This window comes from Ascaphus truei, chromosome 8 (assembly GCF_040206685.1).
Source record: "Ascaphus truei isolate aAscTru1 chromosome 8, aAscTru1.hap1, whole genome shotgun sequence".
Taxonomy (NCBI): domain Eukaryota; kingdom Metazoa; phylum Chordata; class Amphibia; order Anura; family Ascaphidae; genus Ascaphus; species Ascaphus truei.
Genome location: NC_134490.1, coordinates 42,892,487 through 42,913,540, shown reverse-complemented (window position 1 = coordinate 42,913,540; position 21,054 = coordinate 42,892,487). Strand labels below are relative to the sequence as shown.

Here is a 21,054-nt window from a genome sequence, read left to right as displayed (position 1 = left end):
GTCTATTTATTTCTTTAAGCTCGTGCAGCTTTTCATTCTTTTCCTTGTCGTTTGTCAAATTAAAATTTTCTTCTTTGAGTTTTAATTTTTTTCTTTTTAATCTTAAATGTTCTCTTTTTTCAGTCTCTGTACTATTCAGGGCCTCCTTGCAGTCCTCCTTCCATTTACGCACATCTGCTTTGAGAATGACAGTCTCCTGGCGTGAGACTTCCTTCTCTAGGTTGAGGGTCTGAAGCTCCTTCTGAGAGACTTGGAGATCTGTATTAAGATTGACAATCGTTTCTTTAGAAATGTCCAGCTCCTCAGTGAGACTGTGTAGTTCCTTTCTAGAAACTTCCAGGTCTGTGCGACAGCTGTTGGCCTCATGATGTGAGGCATCCAGTGCTCTGCGGAGTGTATGAACCTCTTTCTGAGATACGTCTACGTCTGTCCGGACACTGTTGACATCCTGTTGTGAGGCATTCAGCTCTATGTGAAGAGTGTGAACCTCTTGCTGGAAGACTGTCATCTGCTTCAGTGCCTCCTCATATTTCCGCTACAGCTTAGCCATCATTATATCAGATTGGCTCTGCTTTTCATCCATGGCAGAAATAGTAGCGTTTACAGTATCTAGCTCAGTCTTGAGATCGTCCAATTCTGTCCTTGCCAAAGAGTACATTGTGAGCACATCTTTCTGTAGCTTCACGTTATTTTCCAGGGGCCGATCACAGTCACGCCTGGCATTTTTCAGGGCATCCTCAGGGCTGGTCAAGGGATCGACACTCACTGGTTCCGGCTCCGCTTCCCTGGGATGGTTGGTTGGGGGTTCCTCACTATTGGCACCGGACAGACACTTCTTTGGGGTACACGACTTCTGCCTTGGGCCCTCTGGATATTCGGTTAACCGCGGGATGAATTCTCCATTTTCTCTAGGCTGCAGGGCATCTCGGTCCCCCTTTTTCTCCACAGGATCTGCAGACATGTCTGTTCCTCCCATGGTAAGTGAAGAACCGCTTTTTTTCTTTTTTCGCCTTTTTGTTTTGGATGACACCGTCCCCTCAGGGAAACTGGGGTCTCCATCTTCATTCGAAATTTTAGCAGCGTTACTGGATCCACCTGGCTTTTCTTGCAACTGTAACAGCTGACGGAAATATTCGGTGATCCACTGCTCCCGCTCTTTCTCCTGCCGATCATATTTGTCATCATAGGGAGCGGTCTTTTCGGTTCGTACCGAGTTCAGGCACCCCCACCATTCTTGGGGTGTTTTGTGGGTGTGACTTGGTTTGGGTTCCCCATAAGAGATGTCTTCCTCCTCATCGGACTGGAAGGGCCACTCTTCCGTGGGGTAGGGTTCATTACAGGAATGCTGCATCTTGTCCTCCATTTTGGGGCTATCAGGTGTAATTTTCTTCCTGACCTCAGGAGGCGCTATTGCAGCTGTTGCCACTGTATTTGCTAGAACCCCCAATTGTGGTAGTCCTACAGGTGGGCCTATTTTGCTTGTAGAGGTCGTAGCTCTCACAGGCATCTCTGTAGACTTTTTTTTCTCTCTTGGGTAAGTTTACAATATCAGCAGTGCTGTGCACACATTTTCTCTCATAAGGTATACAGGATGTGCAGTTGCTAGGTAAAAAAAGTCTATTTGCTTTACACCATTTACTTGCTAGGTATAATCTCTCATTAGGTATGCTGGATGTGCAGTTGCTAGGAAAAAACTTCTGTTTGCTTTACACCATTTAATTGCTAGGTGCAATCTCTCTGCTTCAGCCAAATAATGTGATTTTCTGCTTGAGTTCAGTCTCAACTTTGGGTATTATGACATTCACTCTTCACACTTTGGGATACCTTTTACTCAGCACAGCAATTCCTTTTTTTTTTTAATTTATTTTTTTTAGTAGGCAATTTTACCCTCAGCACTTGTTTACTGAAAATTCCCCTGCTTCAGCACAGTCTTGCATCAATTTTCACATTTTTCTGCATATACTTCATTAACAACTATTAGTCCTATGCGGTGTGGCAGCCTTTACTTGCAGAATCAGTACTGCTCGTGGGTCACCATCTGTATTCACTGCTTCAGCTAAACATTTGAAAACAACAAACGCCTATCCCTTTAAGGGCTAACTCACTTCTTGAACCCTGACTATGGCTGGAAGGCAAACTCCCTATTTAAATGACCATATTACACTTTATTGTGATAGGCAAATAAGGTTTACCTGCTTCAGCAGTCTCTCTCTCTCTCCTCTTGGGATTGGGAAAAAGAGTCCATCTGTGGTTTTGTAAGTTTCAATGCAGGTTAGATTTCCTGCCTGGGTGTGTATCACTTTAATTCTGGTCTCTGCTGCATGAGATTTTTTTGTTTATGTTGCTCAGACTGTTTGTAGACAAAAAAGCACAAAAAAAATTTCACAGCCAACTCCGGTCCCTTCTAACTTCAAAGAACACCTCTCATCCCACTTCTGACACCATATGTAGGTGGACGCTCACAGAGGTATGCAAGGGAGACTGGTTATGGTGAAATTAAATAAGGCTTTTATTGCGCCTGTTTCCTTAACATCAGGAAACCATCCAAACAAGGGGTAAACAAAGCTTCTATTCACTTGGGAGTATTTCTAGTGAAATACTATGCAGTCCACAACTCCCTTTAGATAAGCATATCTCCCAGCCCCAAACATATAACATGAAATGAACAGATATAAAAAGTCTTATAAATGACTTTTATCTGTTAGCTGGGCTGCTGTAGGGGAAGCTTCTCTGCTCTCTTGGAACCGCTCCCTTGTGTGCACAGGAAATGTCAAGCTCCAGGTTAGAATCTTGTCCCCTTTATCTTGTGGTCAGCTTGTCGCTCAAGACATCTGTCCTGCCTTGGTTCAGCCAAGTTGTGGACAAAGGAATCTCTGCTCTGTCTCCAAGTTCAGCTCAGGTGTGAGCTAAGGAGTCTCACTTCCTGTCTGAAAGTCAGGCTTTTCTAAGCAATCTAATCAGGCAGGTGGTGTTTGTTAATTGACTACCATAAGTTAACCACCACACTGCTGGATTAGAGGCACATTACCTGAACAGGGATAACTCCCCTGTTACATGGTGGAATCAATAAATATGCAAATAGAATGAGTTAAGTCCCAAATATGCCAACCAGTATAATCACTACTGGCATTACGTGGAGGAGTGTATTTAGCTGGGGAGAAAGGCAGCTCTTCCAGGAATAAACCTAATCCCAATGCACATTTGTAGAAAGGAAAAGTATGAGCACACACTGCTGGTGCATACAGTATATAAATGTAAATAACAATTTATTAAAATAGGACAACCTATGTCCGCTAGCAGATATAAAAATGCATACAAATGCATATGAAATAAGAGATATCAGTCTAAATCCACCAAAGAGCTGTGATCTCCACAATGGGGGGATGAAGATGCATATAGCCTGGAGGGCTCAAATGTCTCTGGGGCTGAAGATAAAGTCAGTGTGAGTACAAGTGTAATCACTAGCATTATATGATACATATCAGCTAGAGTCCCGTATACACTCTGTGTGTTGGATATAAGTGTAGTGAATATATTACCGGTTTGGAAGTTATTGGATAGATCCTAATGTTTATCAGTGGTGCAGATAGAACTGGCCCTCCTACTCCTGAGGAAAAAAGGGGATCCAGCGCTCCACGGATTTCTAAATAAACAAATTTATTGTGCCACACTGCTAGACCACAGAGGGATCATCCCTGGATCCTCTTGTAAAGCGTAAGAGGTTGTGTGGTTTGAGGTCAGCGCATGTGCTTGAATCAGACATCCAGATGATAAATTATACCGGATATGGGGATAAAACAACCAAAAATAAGGTACAGTATTAGTATAATGCAGCTATTAGGTGATGGAATGTAGGAGGGTTTGGGGCAATAAGATAATATTACTCACACGGCCGTGTGTGAGCTGGTTCACATAAAGTTCAAACAGCAGTTGCACACGGTCCTTCAATCAGCCAGAGCAGTTGCACATAGGGATGCAGGCGTCTCTCCCGTAATTTCGATGGGAAAGATAATCACATCCACCAATCAATCAAACTTACGGACATCTGCAAGTGCATCAACAAAAGTTACATTATTTGTCTTTGTCCAATTCATATTCAATGTACTCACCCAACAGCCATGCTGTGTAAAATCTCCCCGCCTCAAATGCACGGAAGACTGATGAGCAACACAGTATATAGGAATCATGACAGGAACTAGGGTATTTGGCTACCATACTCAGAATTTTCAAGTGCACATCACATATGACCTGCACATTAAGGGAATGATAGTGTTTCCGGTTACGATTCACCTCCTCCCTTTCACGTGGCGGTTTCCCGTCCCGAGTTCCTGCCACTCTGTCTGCTCTCTAGGAAAATGTATATAATTCCTAGCGCGTTGATTCAGTGCACATAGAAACTGGCTAAGGGCCCGCGAACATGTTGATTGTGAAACGCCGCCTACTATGCCCACGGTTGTCTGAAGAGACGCAGAAGCAAGAAAATGTAATGAGCTCAGCATTTTAACAAGGCCAGACACTGCACAACCTCTTCCTGTCTGGGGCTCTAAATCATCTCTTAACTCTGCATAGAGTTCGAAGATTGCTGCTGAGCTCAATCTATATCAACTAATTATCTCCTGCCCAGTCAGGCCCTCCAAGGTGGTTCTGTGGTGGTACAACTTTGGTCCGTTCACCATCAGCCCCACCCTGTGAAGCATTACATCCCTCTCCTCCCTGTGCCTTCTCTCTCTTATCAACATCGCTATCCATCTATGGCTCCTCGTCTCTATCTCCTACCAGCCGCTAACTCAAATGCATCACTGTTCGCAATGAAGAAGTGTTTACTTGGGGTGCTTTAAGTAGCCACCTAATTAAGCTATGTTACTTTGAATGAGGCCAGCTAGTATTTAAATGAGCAATCCAAGCAATATCCTACGTATGTGTTTTTAAAAGAAATCAGTTCTGTGGTGTTTGATCATTGTTACTACCTTTTTTAAAAAAATTAAAACATTCAAGTGTTAATTCCATTTTTGATGAGTTTAGCACACTTCCCAAGCAGTGCAAGATCTTTGTAACCCTTTCCTGTTTGTGTTAATTTGTTGCAAATATTCTGAGCAGTTTGAGCTGCAAACTATCAATAGATAATATTACCTTAGTAATATAAGAATACATTGTAGCTGCTGAGTTACACTGACTGAAGTATTGAGTGAAACTGAAAGGCAGTCATTTAGTGAACCCCATGGAAGATGGATTTTGCTGATCGATGACGGGGAATGAATAGATGAGCAGCTTAAGTAATTCATTTTCAATAATGGTAATCAAAGCCTGCATATATTTAAAAAAATGTTGTTTTTTAAATGTTGTTTAAACTGCTTGGATTGCCTCTTTAACAAGACAAGAGGTGATATAATTTGAAACAGGTACTTCCTAAGAATGTATATATATATTTAAATATTTTAACAGCTCGAAATATGTTGGAGAAAGTACATGATGACTTATAAAGTGCAGCATTATTGCATAAATGCAACTAGAAATTTGACTAGAGCTCTTTTATTACTAAGTGCATGCTAAGTAAATTAGAATTCCCATGTTTTATTTGTTGGCATACCATTGCGAATATATCGAGCCTACCTCTCCCCCCTTTAGGTGTTTAAAATAAGTGAGTATTTCAGCCGCGATTTGCATGTTGGCGCTACTTGAATAGCAGCTGTTGGCAAAAAATGCGAGTTTCGCCCTTTTTTGACCTACCAATCAGATTGTCAAAGCAAGAGTGACAACGCATGATAAAAAGCCATTTGCAGGTGATTTGGACATGCGATAATGGCTTACAGAATAGAAAAACATGCAAGATCGCTTGTAAAGTGTACTTTAGATGCATTAAGTAACATTTCAAAGCCCTTGGAATAAGCCCCATAATTGGACAATGTTTCACTGGGGTTTTTTGTAAGCCTTCCTCTGGATCAATATAAATATAGGATAAATATCTCAGTGGACTGTAGGTTGAACTCGTGGACATTTTTCAACCTCATCTACTATGTAATTTTGAAACCTGAGATAGAGACCAAATTGGTAAATACAGTAAGTAAAGAGGTTCTGAAGGGACGCGAAGGGTTTGTGATGTTGAGAAGTATATTGTCTGTAAATTGTGCCAATTTGTATTCCTGTGAGTTAGTAGATACCCAAGATGTTGGGATTTGCCCTGATATGGGAAGCTACAGTAATTGTAATAGGTAGGGGATAAAAGTAATGAAATTGCTATTATTTATTTATTTTTAAATCCGTCCCTGAACCTATTAAACCTGTAACTGCCATTGCTGTCGTTTGGTTTGGTCCTGTTAGAAAATGTTTAGAATATGTTTATTTGAATGTTTCCTAAACACGTGTAGGGTTTACATAAAGGTGATTATAGGTTTAAAAAGAAAATAAAGTTCCCATTCATTGACAAACCTGAAGTTTACACTATTGGCTGCATTATATCAGACCTAATAATTACACTTAACTACACTAATTTTACTAATTAATCCCTGTGTGAAAAATAATGTAATGGTGACATTAATGGAGCAGGATTTCTAATTAAAACACTAATGTAATTGGCAGAATAACCTTGTTTGACTGGTTTTTAATCGTCCAAGAAGACTGCATACAAATGCACTAATCTGATTAAACTCTGAGCTTGTTAGAGGGGCCAGGGCCCTGCAATATAATTGCTGAAATGTATGTATGTAATTTAAAAAAAATCTTTACTACTGTACTGTACATATTATTTAAGCCCCTTGTTTATAATGCTTCCAATCATCTTAAAAGGTTCAGCACATTCTAGAATAAAAGTTAACTAAGGACACTATCATTATTATGTTATATGGAGATGATTGACACATTTAAAATATTCTTAAGTCATTTTTTCACATTTTACCATTTTACCATTTCCATGATAAACAAAAGTTTTGCAATCTTTTGTTATGCATTTTGGTGATAAGACTGTTTGTTAGTCCCCAGAGTATGTATATGTACATTGTTCTACTTGTTTTGTTTGCAATGTGTTAGTCAAACAAATAAACAGAAGTTGCTGAGAAAAGTGAAAACATTCATTGTTCATGAAATACATTTCATTTAAGGGGGATTGAATTTTGATAAGAAGCTGATCATACTGATAAATCGTTTAGAACTCAATTCTCACTGATTTCTTGTGAGCCTCAATTATATGGAGGTCAATTCACTAAACTTCGAAATGTGCCTTAACCATTGTATTGAAAAGTGCACTTTTCAAGTGATTTCGCATGTGTAGCTATTCACTAAGCTTCGATAACATGTCAATATCGCTTGAAAAATGCTTTTTACTGATTGTTAGCACTCTTTCTCTGACAAGCTGTGCGGTAGCTCCAAAAAAATGCTGAAACTCGTTTCATTTGTTGTCAGTTACTGCTATTCACAAAGCTCCAATATGGGTGTTTAGGCCTCCCGGAAGGGCTTAACCCCTCTCTTACCTTAAGTGTTACAAAGGTAATGAAGGGGTTAACCCATCCTGCGAGGCCTAACCACCCACCCTAGGGCTACAAACCCCCTTCATCCACCCCCTCTACCACCACAAAGGAATAGTCAAACGTGCTATTAGCCAAATATGGATAATAGCGCGTTTGCCCATTCCTGTGTGGTGGTGCCGGTGGAAGAGGGGGTTACTTGCCCCAGAGTGCGTGGTTAGGCCTCGCGGGAGGGGATAACCCCTTCATTACCTTAGCGATAGTCAACGCTACGGTAATGAAGGTATTATCCCTCGAGCAACCCTCCAGGGAGGCCTAAACACACACCCTGTGGCAATTACAACCTTCACCCATCCCCTCTACCACCAACAAACTGGGTTCAGCTTACAGCGGTTAGCCACTAAGGTAATGAAGGTGTGTTTTCATTTTAATAACATAGTATTGAAGCAGGAGGGTCTCTGGAGCTGAACCGCATTACTTTCAGATCCGGAGACCCCATGCTTCCTGAGGTATAGGCCCCAGTATGGGGTACCGGTATCTCCTGCAAGTTTAAATGTCCCAGTCATGTGGGCCGTGACGTGGGTAATTTAAACTTGCCAGGCACCCGATACGGGGCCTGTACCTCAGGAAGAAGGGGTCCCCCGGATCTGAAATTAATGCGGTTCAGCTCCAGAGACCCCCTGCTTCAATACTATGTTATTAACATTAAAATAAAAACTGTGCAATCACCTGTAAGAGCTGTGCAGGGAGATGCAGCTCGCTCTAACAGACTGCTGGTGCGAAATCGAACGAAAAGTTTATTTTACTTGTCAAGCAAATAGAAACCCAAGCGGTATGGCATTTTTTTTTTTACCAAATAGTAAAAAAAACATGATTTTCTTTACACATTTTTACACAAATGTCATACCATTCGGTAGGAACATGCCACTCCAAAAATCGATGTTGCAATAAATGTATCAAAGTTTAGTAAATAGACCCCATGGAGTCACTCTGATTTTTATCATCAGTATCTTTTAGACTTCAATAGAGTCCTATTCTAGATATCAGTAATTTTGCATTAAAATTACATTTGGTCAGAACAGCCCAAATTCTGACAGATTTCTTTCTGTGAAGGCTAATATTTGCAATTGTTAATGTAAAATAGGCCTACATTATTTTTAAAACTATTTAACAAAGTTCTTCTACGGTAATCAGACACATAGCCACGACAGAAATTAAGACAAAAAAAGCTGGACAATATTGCTATGATCTTGGATGAGACGGACGAGTATGGGTTTTCCACTAGATTCCAGATCTTCTTCCGCAGCTCCCCCAGCCATTTGCCTTCAAAATGTTTCTCATGGTCGTGATGCTCCACCTCAGTTTGAAGTTCCTTCTACATTTTTAGGTGCTCCTTGAGCTCATCTTGATGTTCCTCAAAGAGGCTACGGCAGCACTTCTGGGAATAGTTTAAGTGAATGCCCCAGTACTCTATTTCTTCAACCAAGTTGGTTGGACAGGGCTCATCCATTATCCACAGGTCACCACTGCGGTAAAACTGGAATATGTAGTAGAAGACAATAGTGTCTCTGTCAAAGAAATACTCATTCCTTTTTACTGAAAAGTCATCACAGAAATCCAGTCTCTTCATCGGATCAATACATGTCGCCATCTTTCCGATCCTAGTGACCGGATACTGTGCTGCCATATGGTATACAATCTGGAATGTCTTACCTCTAACATTGAGGTTGAGGAAGAACAGATTCCTTTTTGAAGTAGGTTTGGAGACCTGTAGAAGACATGCACATACACTCGTGTTTTTCTTTATTTGCTGTAACTTTATTATGCTGTGTGCTAGACAACAGATTAGCTCCTTTCAAATGAATGGGAGTAAAATCTTCTCCAGCACGGGGAAGCAGCTTAGCAACACATCGAATAAGGACCAATGACAGTGGCCTTGGGTTTATTTTAATGGTCTTTTTATTGCTGGATTCCTTGCCTCACTGCACAACAGGCAACAGCCTTCTTCAGGACTCTCTCCTTAAATCTGAATTCTGTTCCGAGTTTCAAAGTACTCGTAGTTTCGTGAGCTTTTAGCTTTGCATAGAAGTCAGAGAACCTGTTGTACAGTATAGAGATGGGCATCCCATTTAGGATGATCCCAAAAGAGATGCAGAGGAATGCTACGATCCGTCCTAAAACTGTATCTGGAACTGTATCTCCATATCCTACGGTAGAAATGCTGACCTGAAGAAAAGAAAAAAACTAATTTAGTGATATCTATGACACTTTCTCTCAAATCTATTAAAAGGCGTTATTGCTCCTCATATTAACTTAGTTGAGTTAAAGGTTCAGTCCAACTGTAGTTATGTAAAAAAACAAACTGATCAATGTAATTAGCTTCTTTAGAAATATGCAGTTCCCCTTTAAGTAACATTGTCACTTATTTTCTACTAGTGTAAAATTAATATGTTTCTATTTTCTTTGGGTCCATTCAATAATGTTATCTGGTAATTAACGTTCTATTAAATTGTTAAATTAATCATAGTCCCATCGTTAGCCACACAAATCAACAGAAGTGGAACACGATCACAAAATAGATTATGTAACAATTGTCAACCCTCTCCAAAGCATTTGGTTACTAATAAGACATTAAAGTCTAAAAAAAAAAATTTTCATGGAAAACAAAGTAATACTTGCCTGCCTTGTTTAAAAACCGGAGGATCAAAGTGAACTAATATCAGTGCCATACTTCATAGGTTAAATACAGGTGACTGACATTTTTAATGAAAATATTTTTTATTTATTTTCTGGCATATTGCTGCTTTAAGAAAAGGTTATAATAATATTTTACTTATATAGAGCTGACACTATAAGCAGCGCTGTAAATAGAATTTTGCAGTAACAATGAATTCTTGCTTATTTAAAATCTCATTTAGGTGCCTGAGGCACGGAGAGATAATAACCCATATTTACTGGGCACTAGTTTTCCACCTTTTGGTGCTGAAAGACACGTTGTGGCCCATTCAAGTGAATGGAGGTATTCGTGACAGAGTGCTGCTTAGTAAATTTGCCCCAAATAGTAATACTATATACCGGTACTAAATAGTGGGAATGCTAACTGGGTTTAACAGCAGTGTTCCCATCATTATTCTACAGCCCTTATATAAATATTAAGGAAAAATGTTTAGAAGATAGGAAAAAATATATACAAGCGAATTTAGCTTGTGTTTAGCTTATGAGTAAATTAATATAAAAAGCTGCAGTAAATCATAGCTTACGGCTGCCCACCACCAGGCACCAGGGATGCTGGTGAAATTGGTCCCAGGTACATCATGTTCTACAGAATGCATGAGAGCAGAGAAGGTGAAAACGCCCATAGCAATGAACAAGAACAAGCAGCAAACTTGCTGGTAGCACTGACGGATAGTGAACCCAAATGCTCTTAGCCCTGTGGAATGACGAGCCAATTTTAGGATTCGAAATATACGCATGAGCCGGATAATTTTCAGCACTTTCCCTAGCTGTCCCACTCTTTCCATCTTCTCAATATCATTGTGGTGCAGATGAAGGTCTGCCTCTTCAGAAAACCTCTCAAATATAATCTGAATGTAAAATGGCAGGATGGCTATCAAGTCAACAATGTTCAAGACTGTTTTTAAGAATATTTTCATGTCCGCGGTGGAAAACAGTCTCATGATGTATTCAGTGCTGAAAAATATGACGCAAATGACTTCCACTTGTTCCATGCATGATTTGCCACTTACATTCACCTGCTGAAGTTCTTCTACAGTACTCAGACACATAGCCACGACAGAGATTAAGACAAAAAAGCTGGACAATATTGCTATGATCTTGGATGAGACGGACGAGTATGGGTTTTCCACTAGATTCCAGATCTTCTTCCGCAGCTCCCCCAGCCATTTGCCTTCAAAATGTTTCTCATGGTCGTGAGGCTCCACCTCAGCTTGCAGTTCCTTCTGAATTTTTAGATGCTCCTTGAGCTCATCTTGATGTTCCTCAAAGAGGCTACGGCAGCACTTCTGGGAATAGTTTAAGTGAATGCCCCAGTAGTCTATTTCTTCAACAAAGTTGGTTGGACAGAGCTCATCCATTATCCACAGGACCCCACTGCGGTAAAAATGGAATATGTAGTAGAAGACAATAGGGTCTCTGTCAAAGAAATACTCATTCCTTTTTACTGAAAAGTCATCACAGAAATCCAGTCTCTTCACAGGATCAATACATGTCGCCATCTTTCCGATTCTAGTGACCGGATACTGTGCTGCCATATTGCATGCAATCTGGAATATTTTACCTCCAACATTGAGGTTGAGGAAGAACAGATTCATTTTTGGAGAAGGTTTGGGGAAATTGGTGGCTTCTTGGTCACTGATGTCTTTCACGGAGCTCCATTTCTTAATTAAAGTTGTTTGTGCAAAAGGAATGCAGTAAATACTTTCATAAGGATGGATCTGACTGTGTTCTCCAAACTTTAGGTTGGCAGAAAGACTTTGTCTTCTCACGCCTAGCTCCTTCATGGCCCAACCGTTGAGATGCTCAACAATTTAAGAGAAGTAGCTGCTTAGATTGTGAAATAAATTTTCACAACTTTGAGCCTCCAGGATCTATTGCCATATGGAGACAGTGGAGAACATCTTTTCGTTTGGTATATTATCCTTGGTTTACAAACTTGCTGGTCTGCCTTGTCCCAACATAATCTTCTGGGGCAGAAGAGGATTGTTAAAATGATTTAGTAATTGCCATTGTGGTGGCTGCAGACAGCCTAAGAAGTTAATAGGATTGGCTTAAGTACCACATTAACGCTTCAAGAGCAGAGTTGATTGATGAATTTGTATTAACCTCATAGCTGCTAGAGAGGTTTGCATTGCATTATTAAAATCCTAAAACAATAAATATTTTCTCCCTACCACAGATACACCCATCACTACTCTTGATATCTTTTTAGAAAGGAAAGATATACAGGTATATACCAAATAAGTAAACATGGGAAGGATGTTGATCCAGTGAGTAATCTGATTGGCCATATTTGGAGTCAGGAAGGAATTTATTTTTCCCCTTATGATATCACTGGGACTTTTTGTTTGCCTTCCTCTGGATCAATATACTGTAAGTACTGATATAGGATAAAGTATCTGTCGTCTAAATTTAGCATTGGTTGTACTTGATGGACATGTCTCTTTTTTCAACCTCATCTACTATGTAACTATGTAACTTAGTCCCATATACTGTATTGTCTACCACTTTTATAGTTGGTAAATATTTTATTGCTGTAGTCCAGAAGAAGTGTAAATTCGCTATAGGTTGTGATATCTTTTCAAGGGGCAGTCCCTCATAGTCAGGACCAAAATGAGCAAATGGCAGTGGCATGTTTAAGGAGTTAAATCTGGGCGACTAAAAGCTTTTCACAAACATCAGACACCTAGAAGTATTTTGCAGTCATTTTGTAAAGTGATTTTGTAAACATGACTTGGGAAGGGTATGGTCTCTTGCGGCTCCTCCCTTTTATGTTATATCACTATGTGCTGAACACGGTGATTGATTTCTTGGCTCTAACAGGAACAGAGTTGAACTACTCACAAACAGCGCAACAAATACAGTACAAAGCATATCACTTCTCTGCTGACATCCCAGTGCTGGCGTCTGTTCTTGTTGCTGGCTCCCTCTCCACACTGGTTCCTTTTGTGAGGTAATACTCTCGGGGGTATATCGTTAAGTACACAAAAATGGACTTTTATAGTAACCAAAATATTGGTCACCATGATAACCTATGAAACCTATGATGCCTCCAAAATATAAGGGAGGAGATTTAAGTAGTGTCTTTATCTACAAAAACAATCTAAATAGATTAAAGGACAACAATGCGTATTGTATAATTATATATCGACAAATGGTTGTTCAAAATAAAAAATATATATGTACATATAGAAAATACATAAAAAGGCAACTCTTGGAAGTTCTTTAAAATAATTTAAATGAATAAACTTTATTTAGAAGTGTTGAATAGTATGTATAAAAAACTATTATCGTATAAGAATATTATATTAATAAAATATTGTTCTGTTTTTTTATTCTCTGCCCTATTTCATTAATTTTGTAATATAGAAACAATGGAAAACACAAAGAACTTAAACTTTGCACTTAACATGCACATCAAAGGAGATTATATATAGTTAAGTTATGGTGAGTAAAAAAAGTGACAAAAACCCTCCACTGCAAAGCATATAGCAAATGGAAATATTACTGTATGCTCATTTGCATGTCTTAGGCAGGTCTGCAACCCCACCTTTCACCATTATCACACAGCACACAGCACTTCCACTGCAGCAAGGGATTCTGGGAAATGACATGCAAATGAGCACACAGTACCACTGTTTGCTTCAAAGCCATTTTAAACATGGTTCCCTATAGGCTTAAGCTTGCTGCATGGTCACAGCTTTAAGCACAGCCAGGGTTAAGATGCATAGCCAGTAAACCCACCTACAGACAGCTGTTTCGACCTTAATGGGTCTCATATATACAGTGCTTCCACTGCAGCAAGGGATTCTGGGAAATGACATGCAAATGAGCACACAATGTGCCATCTTTTACCTGAAATCCATTTACATGGAACCCATATAAGCAAATGCTCTGCTGTTCACACAGCTTTTAAGCACAGCATGGATGATGCAAAGCTAGTCAAACCACTCACAGACATGTTTCAATCTTAATGTGTCTCATCAGTGTGAGGTTGGTTGTACTAGCTTTGCAATTTTCAAGGCTGGGTAGGTTTTACCATACACTTTTTAAGTTATGGTGGGTAAAAAAGGCAACAAACAATCCTCCACCATTAGCATATAGCCAATAAAGAATATCACTTGTGAGCACATTCACATGTCTTAGACAGGTCTGCAACCCTGCCTTTCTTCGTTGAAAGTGAAAAATGAAAAAAAAATCTGCAGCACTCTGCTAAATGCTTAGAAAGGGTTTCATGTGTCGCTCCCCTTGTCTTGTACTGACCCCTTGTGCTTGTCTGATGCATTAATCCTTCTCTAAGCATTTACTTTACCAGAGAGTGCTGCAGATCATTTTGATTTCCGGTCTATCTATTCGGTTCCTGGATGGTGGTCCCGGCAGCACTGCAAGCCCCCGGACTCTAAGCTAAGTTATTTGTACTCATTTTTTCTATGTTATATCGAGTACCCTGGACATCTTGTGTTTTGTATATATGCCGCCTTTTTCACCCACCATAACTTATATAAAAGTATGGTAAACCTACCCAGCCTTGAAAATTGCAGAGCCAGTACAACCATTCATCGGGAGAAGGGTTGAAGTGCGTCCGAAGTCACTTCTTGCTTATACACCAGCGGGGAGTGTGAGTTTGTCCCCCCCCCCCCTATTGTTTGTCATCATGAGTAAATGTTAATACACTATACCCTCTGCATTTGTGTTCTTTTCTTCATATGACGTTAACCAGGAGTCCACGCACCTGAGGAGTTACACATATGGAGTGACAGTATTGTGTGTTTTCAGTGCTATACATCACTGGGTTTATTTGCACATTGCACTGTTTATATTTGGTCACTTTGCGCCACGAGCACTTTTTGGTTCAAGTACAACCAACCTCACACTGATGAGACCCAATAGGTCAAAACAGCTGTCTGTGAGTGGTTTCACTGGCTTTGCATCTAATCCCATGCTGTGCTAAAAAGCTGTGTGAACAGCAAGCATTATCTTATAAGGGTTCCGTGTAAAAATAGACTTCAGGCAAAAGGTGACACTGTGTGCTCATTTGCATGTCATTACCCAGAATCCCTTGTCGCAGTGGAAGCACTGTATGCTAGGTGATAATGGTGAAAGGCAGGGTTGCAGACCTGTCTAAGACATGTGACTGTGCTGACAAGTGATATTTTTATTTGCTATATGCGATACGGTGGAGGTTTTTTGTCACCTTTTTCACCCACCATAACTTTTATAAAGTATGGTAAACCTACCCAGCCTTGAAAATTGCAGAGCCAGTACAACCAGCCTCTCACTGATGAGACCCAAAAGGTCGAAAAAGCTGGATAAGATCAAGTGTAGTTTCTATCCTACCGGTGGCAGGAGTAGGATGGACAGTGGCACACGTTTGGTCCTATGGCCTGGCAGAGAGGGGGGATGAGACCAAGATTCTCTTGGTTCCGTGCACCCCCAGCTGGAGAATTCCGGTGTGGGAGTTCGTAGTAGAGTACCGTCTGTGTGAAGCTCAAAGTGGGCAAGGTTAAGCCCTATCGCAACGACATACTGGTGCTTGGAACCGCTCCCAGCATGGACCCTTGATGCCAAGAATTATCTTCCAAATGTGACAAAGTGATAGTGCAAAATAGGCGCTGAAACAATACTAGTGTTCACCGATATATAAGTGAATAATTAATAAAGTGCATAAAAACTTTATGATAACTCCCGTGAATGTATATAAATTACTAGTAATAGTGAAAAAACATATATGAATGGTTGTAACCCCTGCTCAGACCCTCTGGAAGGGACTGTCTTCACTGGTCCCAGATGATCGGTATATGTTCTCACAACCCATGGGGAGCATGTAGGAAAAAACAACAAAAAACACAAAACTAAGTGCAGACTGTAAACTTCAGTATGGCAATGTGTGAGGAGACTTGGCTCTTGTGTAAAGCCTACTCACAGGATGGCAGATAGGTAAGGGCAAAAGCTGGATCTGGTGGATCTGTGCTGTCATCTGACTATATACAGGATGGCTCTCACACATGTACATCAGGTAGACAGGAACATGAAAGGATAAGAAGAAATCTCCATGGTGCAGATCAATATAAAAGGGATAACTTTATAATGTAGGTTTAAAAATGTGCACTTGCAATAACAAAATCAATAAAAAGCATTTAGCACTTGTGACAAGTGACTCAGGTGTGTCTGGATATGGCCACCGCTCACCGCACTGCAGCTGCTTCTCCTCTCCACGCAGAAAAAGTGTCAGAATCACATGTTCCTGTCTACCTGATGTACATGTGTGAGAGCCATCCTGTATATAGTCAGACGACAGCACAGATCCACCAGATCCAGCTTTTGCCCTTACCTATCTGCCATCCTGTGAGTAGGCTTTACACAAGAGCCAAGTCTCCTCACACATTGCCATACTGAAGTTTACAGTCTGCACTTAGTTTTGTGTTTTTTGTTGTTTTTTCCTACATGCTCCCCATGGGTTGTGAGAATTATCTTCCTTCATTCCCGGGCCTTCTGGCTGTGGAGGGACGAGTTTTTAACCCGCCCGGTCTATGTGGGTCGGGATGCTCCGGCACGATCTATGCACTATGGCTGGTCACCGTCCCTCTTCGGAGGGAAAACGACAGGGTGATTAGGCTCCGGCTGAAAACCAAAAGACTTGGACTTTCTTGCGGGCCTTCTGGCCGAAGGGAGGAAGAGACGGACGTGCCGAATCCTGATGGAGGACAGTGCCAAAGAACCCGAAGACATAGGCCTACCCACTGAAGATTTTTGGGGAAAAGTAACAAAGACTTGTTTGACTACGAGAGGACAGTCTGAAGGGGAAGAGGGGAGGGGGGGGGGGAAAGCTGTCTGAGTGGTTTTACTGGCTTACACATAATCCCATGCTGTGCTTTAAAAGCTGTGTGAACAGCGAGCATTAGCTTATAAGGTTCCCATGTAAAAATGGATTTCAGGCAAAAGGTGACACTGTGTGGTCATTTGCATGTCATTACCCAGAATCCTTTGCTGCAGGGAAGCACTATATGCCAGGTGATAATGGTGAAAGGTAGGGTTGCAGACCTGTCTAAGACATGTGAATATCTCACAAGTGATCTTTTTATTACACACACACACACACACACACACACACACACACACACACACACCCCCCCCCTAGCACAGAAGATCCCTCTTCATTGAGGTGCAATCCATCCCTAGAATAAAGAAGGCACCTCTCAGAAAAGGAGCCCCAGTGCTCCAAAACCTTCCTTCCTACACCACTTTCTTAGCCATGCATTAACCTCCCTAATCTCTGACTCTCTCTGCAGTAGCACATGGCACTGGAAGTATTTCAGAAAATACTACTTTGGAGGTCCTTGCCTTAAGCTTTTGGCATAGATCCCTGAAATCATTTTTTAGGACCCTCCATCTTTCTCTGTCATTGGTGCCAACATGTACCAAGACCGCAAAGCCAATCCCAGCCCCTCCCAACAATCTGTCTACCCGATCCACAATGTGCCGAAACCGAGCACCTGGGAGACAACTAACTGTTCGGTTCATGCGGTCATGGCAAGATTGCCCTCTCTACCTTCCTAATAATGGAGTCCCCGACCACCACAATCTTTCTTGTTATCGGAGCATCCCGAGTCCCCTCTCTGCTGAAGGAACACTATTCCCCTGGCTGCTAGAGGAATCAGTCTCCCCCAGCCTTGCCATTTCTGCCCTAACACTCACAATATCTTCACTCAATATGGAAAATCTATTGAGATGGGTCAGCTCGGAACTGACCTGCCTCTTCCTATTGCTCCTGCTTCCCTTCTAACTTTTCCCAGCTACCTACCTGCTCCTCACCAACAGCGCCACCATCTGCACCACTAATCGAAGCAAGGGCCTGCTCAGTGAGCACTAAACCCCTTTCAAGATTGTCAATGTCCCACAATATTGCCAGTTTCCTCTTCAGATCAGCAATCTCTGACTCTAAAGAGACCACCCGCTCACACTTCTCACAGTGGTATGCTCCTTGGAACAGCTGCTCCAAGTGCACATACATGTGGCAAGACGTGCATTGAGTGGCATTTTAAATCCTGCTCATTATAGCAACTATGAAGTTTATAAGTACTAACAATAAATTGTACTTCAATATACTATACCTTGTTTAACCCCTTCCTTGTTCAAACTGCTTCTGGTTCTAGCTGCATACTTAATACAACCAGCACTTGAAATCAACTAGTCACACAGATCAGTACAAGCAAGCTCCCTTGCCTAGAAATCCCATCCCTACCCCCACATCCTCCCCGATAATATAAATATGCCAAAAGTGTACAATTTATCCTTTATTTCTGATTATTCCATATAAAGAATTTCTAAAAACCATATCATATACTCAGAATAATATATGTAGAATAATGTATTTAACAGGAAGAAAAAACACAAGTTGCATATTACCATTTAAACAAATTTTATTGACAACTTATGTATTAAAAAAAATGACCCTAAAATGTAGAACTATAGTTTAAAGGCAACTTAACAAACATACAGGTCTTTTCCCCCAGCATAAGTCAAAAAACAAACAAAAAAACTACAACCTTAAAAGGAATTTCATAATTACATTTAACTAATTTCTTTGTAAAGTCCCAAATAATAAAATATAATTCTGATTCCTCCCCCCCCCCCCCCCCATCTCTATAATATGTACTATAAATGTTACATTAACTCCTTTAATGCTGGTTGAAATGCACAAGGGAAAAAAAGTTATTTGTTTTTTTTTACAGCTACATGTAAGTTGCTTTGCTGAATCAGTTCTCACAATTGGGTTGAAATGTGTAGTTGCTAGCATACAAAATAAATATGTATTTACAGTACACTAGAGAATTTCATATAGCCTTAAAAATAAATACGCTATTCACATAAATACATATACAAATCATTATCCTTTGCATCAGCCACCTGTAATTCTGTTTATATGTACCAAATAATGAACAGCTGATCTTGTGGTTTTAAAGAATTAATTACATTTTTTCTTTAATTATGGAGTTCTTTTGATAAATGTGTGATATTGTATTGGTTAATTGCGCTGTTCTTAAACCTGCAGGAGGAAATACACTCACAGCAGATCGATGCAAAATGGGGCTTGGCTTTCATTAAGGGCTTTGCAGGGAAGGTCAATATAAATTTGGAAAGCCACATTATTATCAATAGTCCTCTTTCTTGGCTATCTAGGTCCTAGTGTGAACCTAAATGTCAATATAGCACACAAAGTTATTACCCGAGATGAAAACATTCAATTACATTTCTTGAGGTGTGGCCCGACTTGAAGAGGTCCTGTAATACGATAGCCCATGGGATTCTGGGAATTTATAATGGTTCCGTTTTACAATCCTCACTTACAGAAATCCAAGCAACGGGAAACTCTCATTTTGGCATTATACTTTCAGCAGTCAGTGCACCAATTTGTTGGAGATTTAAAAAACACCAAACAATGTATTTTTATAGAGGAAAATGCTAAAATGAACTGTCAGTTTTGCTACGCCATTTAAACAAGCTTAGTAGGTCTTACATTAAACCCCCAAACCACTACCTTTAAGGCACTGCTACTAATCGTTTTGTGGTCTGGCGGGCCAGCAACTCATTACAACAAAGGGGTTGAGAAAACACATAAAAAATGTATCCATATTTACACTAACTTGATCGTATGTTCTTTAAAAAAAAATATTAGCTAGGAGTATAAATACATATATCTGCAATTCTGTTTATCTTTTCCAAATGGCTTCAGAGGAACTCCAGATCAGTATAGTAGGTTCATGTTTACAGGGAGAATCCTCTTGTGTTAAGCATGCGTATTGGAGCGTGCCTGCAGCAGATACATGATGAAAAATGGGGCTCGGTTTTCTGTCCATAGCTGCTTGGTGCAAATTTTCAATAGATTATGTCCGAAATTAACAAAATCAATTTTCTACCTTTAATGGCTGTAGTATGTGTGTACAGTATATATGTATGTCTTTATCTGTATAATATAAATTGTATGTCTATATACACAAACTTCTCACTTCCAGAAATGCCACAAGTGCGACACTCTTGTATGGCATAATGGTCACTTGGTATTAATGCGTCTGTTTTAAAATTGTAATACATATTACGATAAAATATCAGTTATCCTATGTCTAATAACAGCTTCAGTCATGGAATACCAAAACGCAATTCTGTGTGTAATATTAACCGTCTCCTCATTACAGACAGCTAAAAACAGATACAAAACACTGATGTTAGTGAATAGTGTATGTATTTAAAAGAACTATAATATGCTAGCACCAAAAAAAGGAAAGCAACAACAATGTGCTTTTGCTTCCAATTTTCAAAAGCATTAATGTATGTTCAAAAAGGAGATCAATTCTCCTTCCGATATGAAGATTTTGAAAGTGTAAGTCCATCCTAAACCCAAAGTGAACAAAGGACAGTGATGTTTGATAGGTTAAATGTAGCTGATTGACACCTTGTACAGAGATGATCGTTAACAGCCACACCCACTGAGGTAGTCTGACTGGTTAAGTATTGATAGTCATACAGTTCAAGGCTTACAGGGTTAGTATTACAAAGTTGTCTTATCAAAAAGGGGCACCAAGTCCCGGAGATACCCCCGCTCATTCTGCACAGCTGCCTTTGAGCCTTTGAACACGTAACCTATAAAAAGGCCTCTTGGATAGGAAGTTGATCATTGACCATCTTGTCATACACCGCGCTCCCCCCCAAAATTTTTCTTTTACCGTTATCTGATCTAATTACAGCTTCCAATATATTAATAGGTCCAGCTACCCGTACAAAATATGTACATTAAATCTAGGATAACTACTGGGATCACTCAATAGAAAGCAGCAATGTCATTGCGCAACGACGCCGACTTTTT

The 21,054-nt window shown here is 40.2% G+C and overlaps 1 protein-coding gene across 1 annotated transcript; it reads right to left on the bottom strand.

Annotated features, from left to right (window-relative positions):
* Positions 1–2,252: 2,252 nt before the first annotated feature.
* Positions 2,253–12,190, bottom strand: LOC142501610 (potassium voltage-gated channel subfamily V member 2-like). Its single transcript, XM_075611703.1, has 2 exons — positions 10,718–12,190; positions 2,253–9,683 (listed from the first exon to the last, which is right to left on the bottom strand). Exons 1-2 carry the CDS (start codon positions 11,975–11,977, stop codon positions 9,417–9,419), a joined length of 1,527 nt encoding a protein of 508 aa, XP_075467818.1. The 5' UTR covers positions 11,978–12,190; the 3' UTR covers positions 2,253–9,416.
* Positions 12,191–21,054: the final 8,864 nt, after the last annotated feature.

Excerpts from the sequence above, each read along its gene's own strand:
- LOC142501610 (XM_075611703.1), bottom strand. The coding sequence starts at position 11,977 with ATGAAGGAGCTAGGCGTGAGAAGACAAAGTCTTTCTGCCAACCTAAAG. Across the intron at positions 9,684-10,717 it reads GTGCCTGGTGGTGGGCAGCC|GTCAGCATTTCTACCGTAGG; the intron begins GTAAGCTATGAT and ends TCTTTTCTTCAG.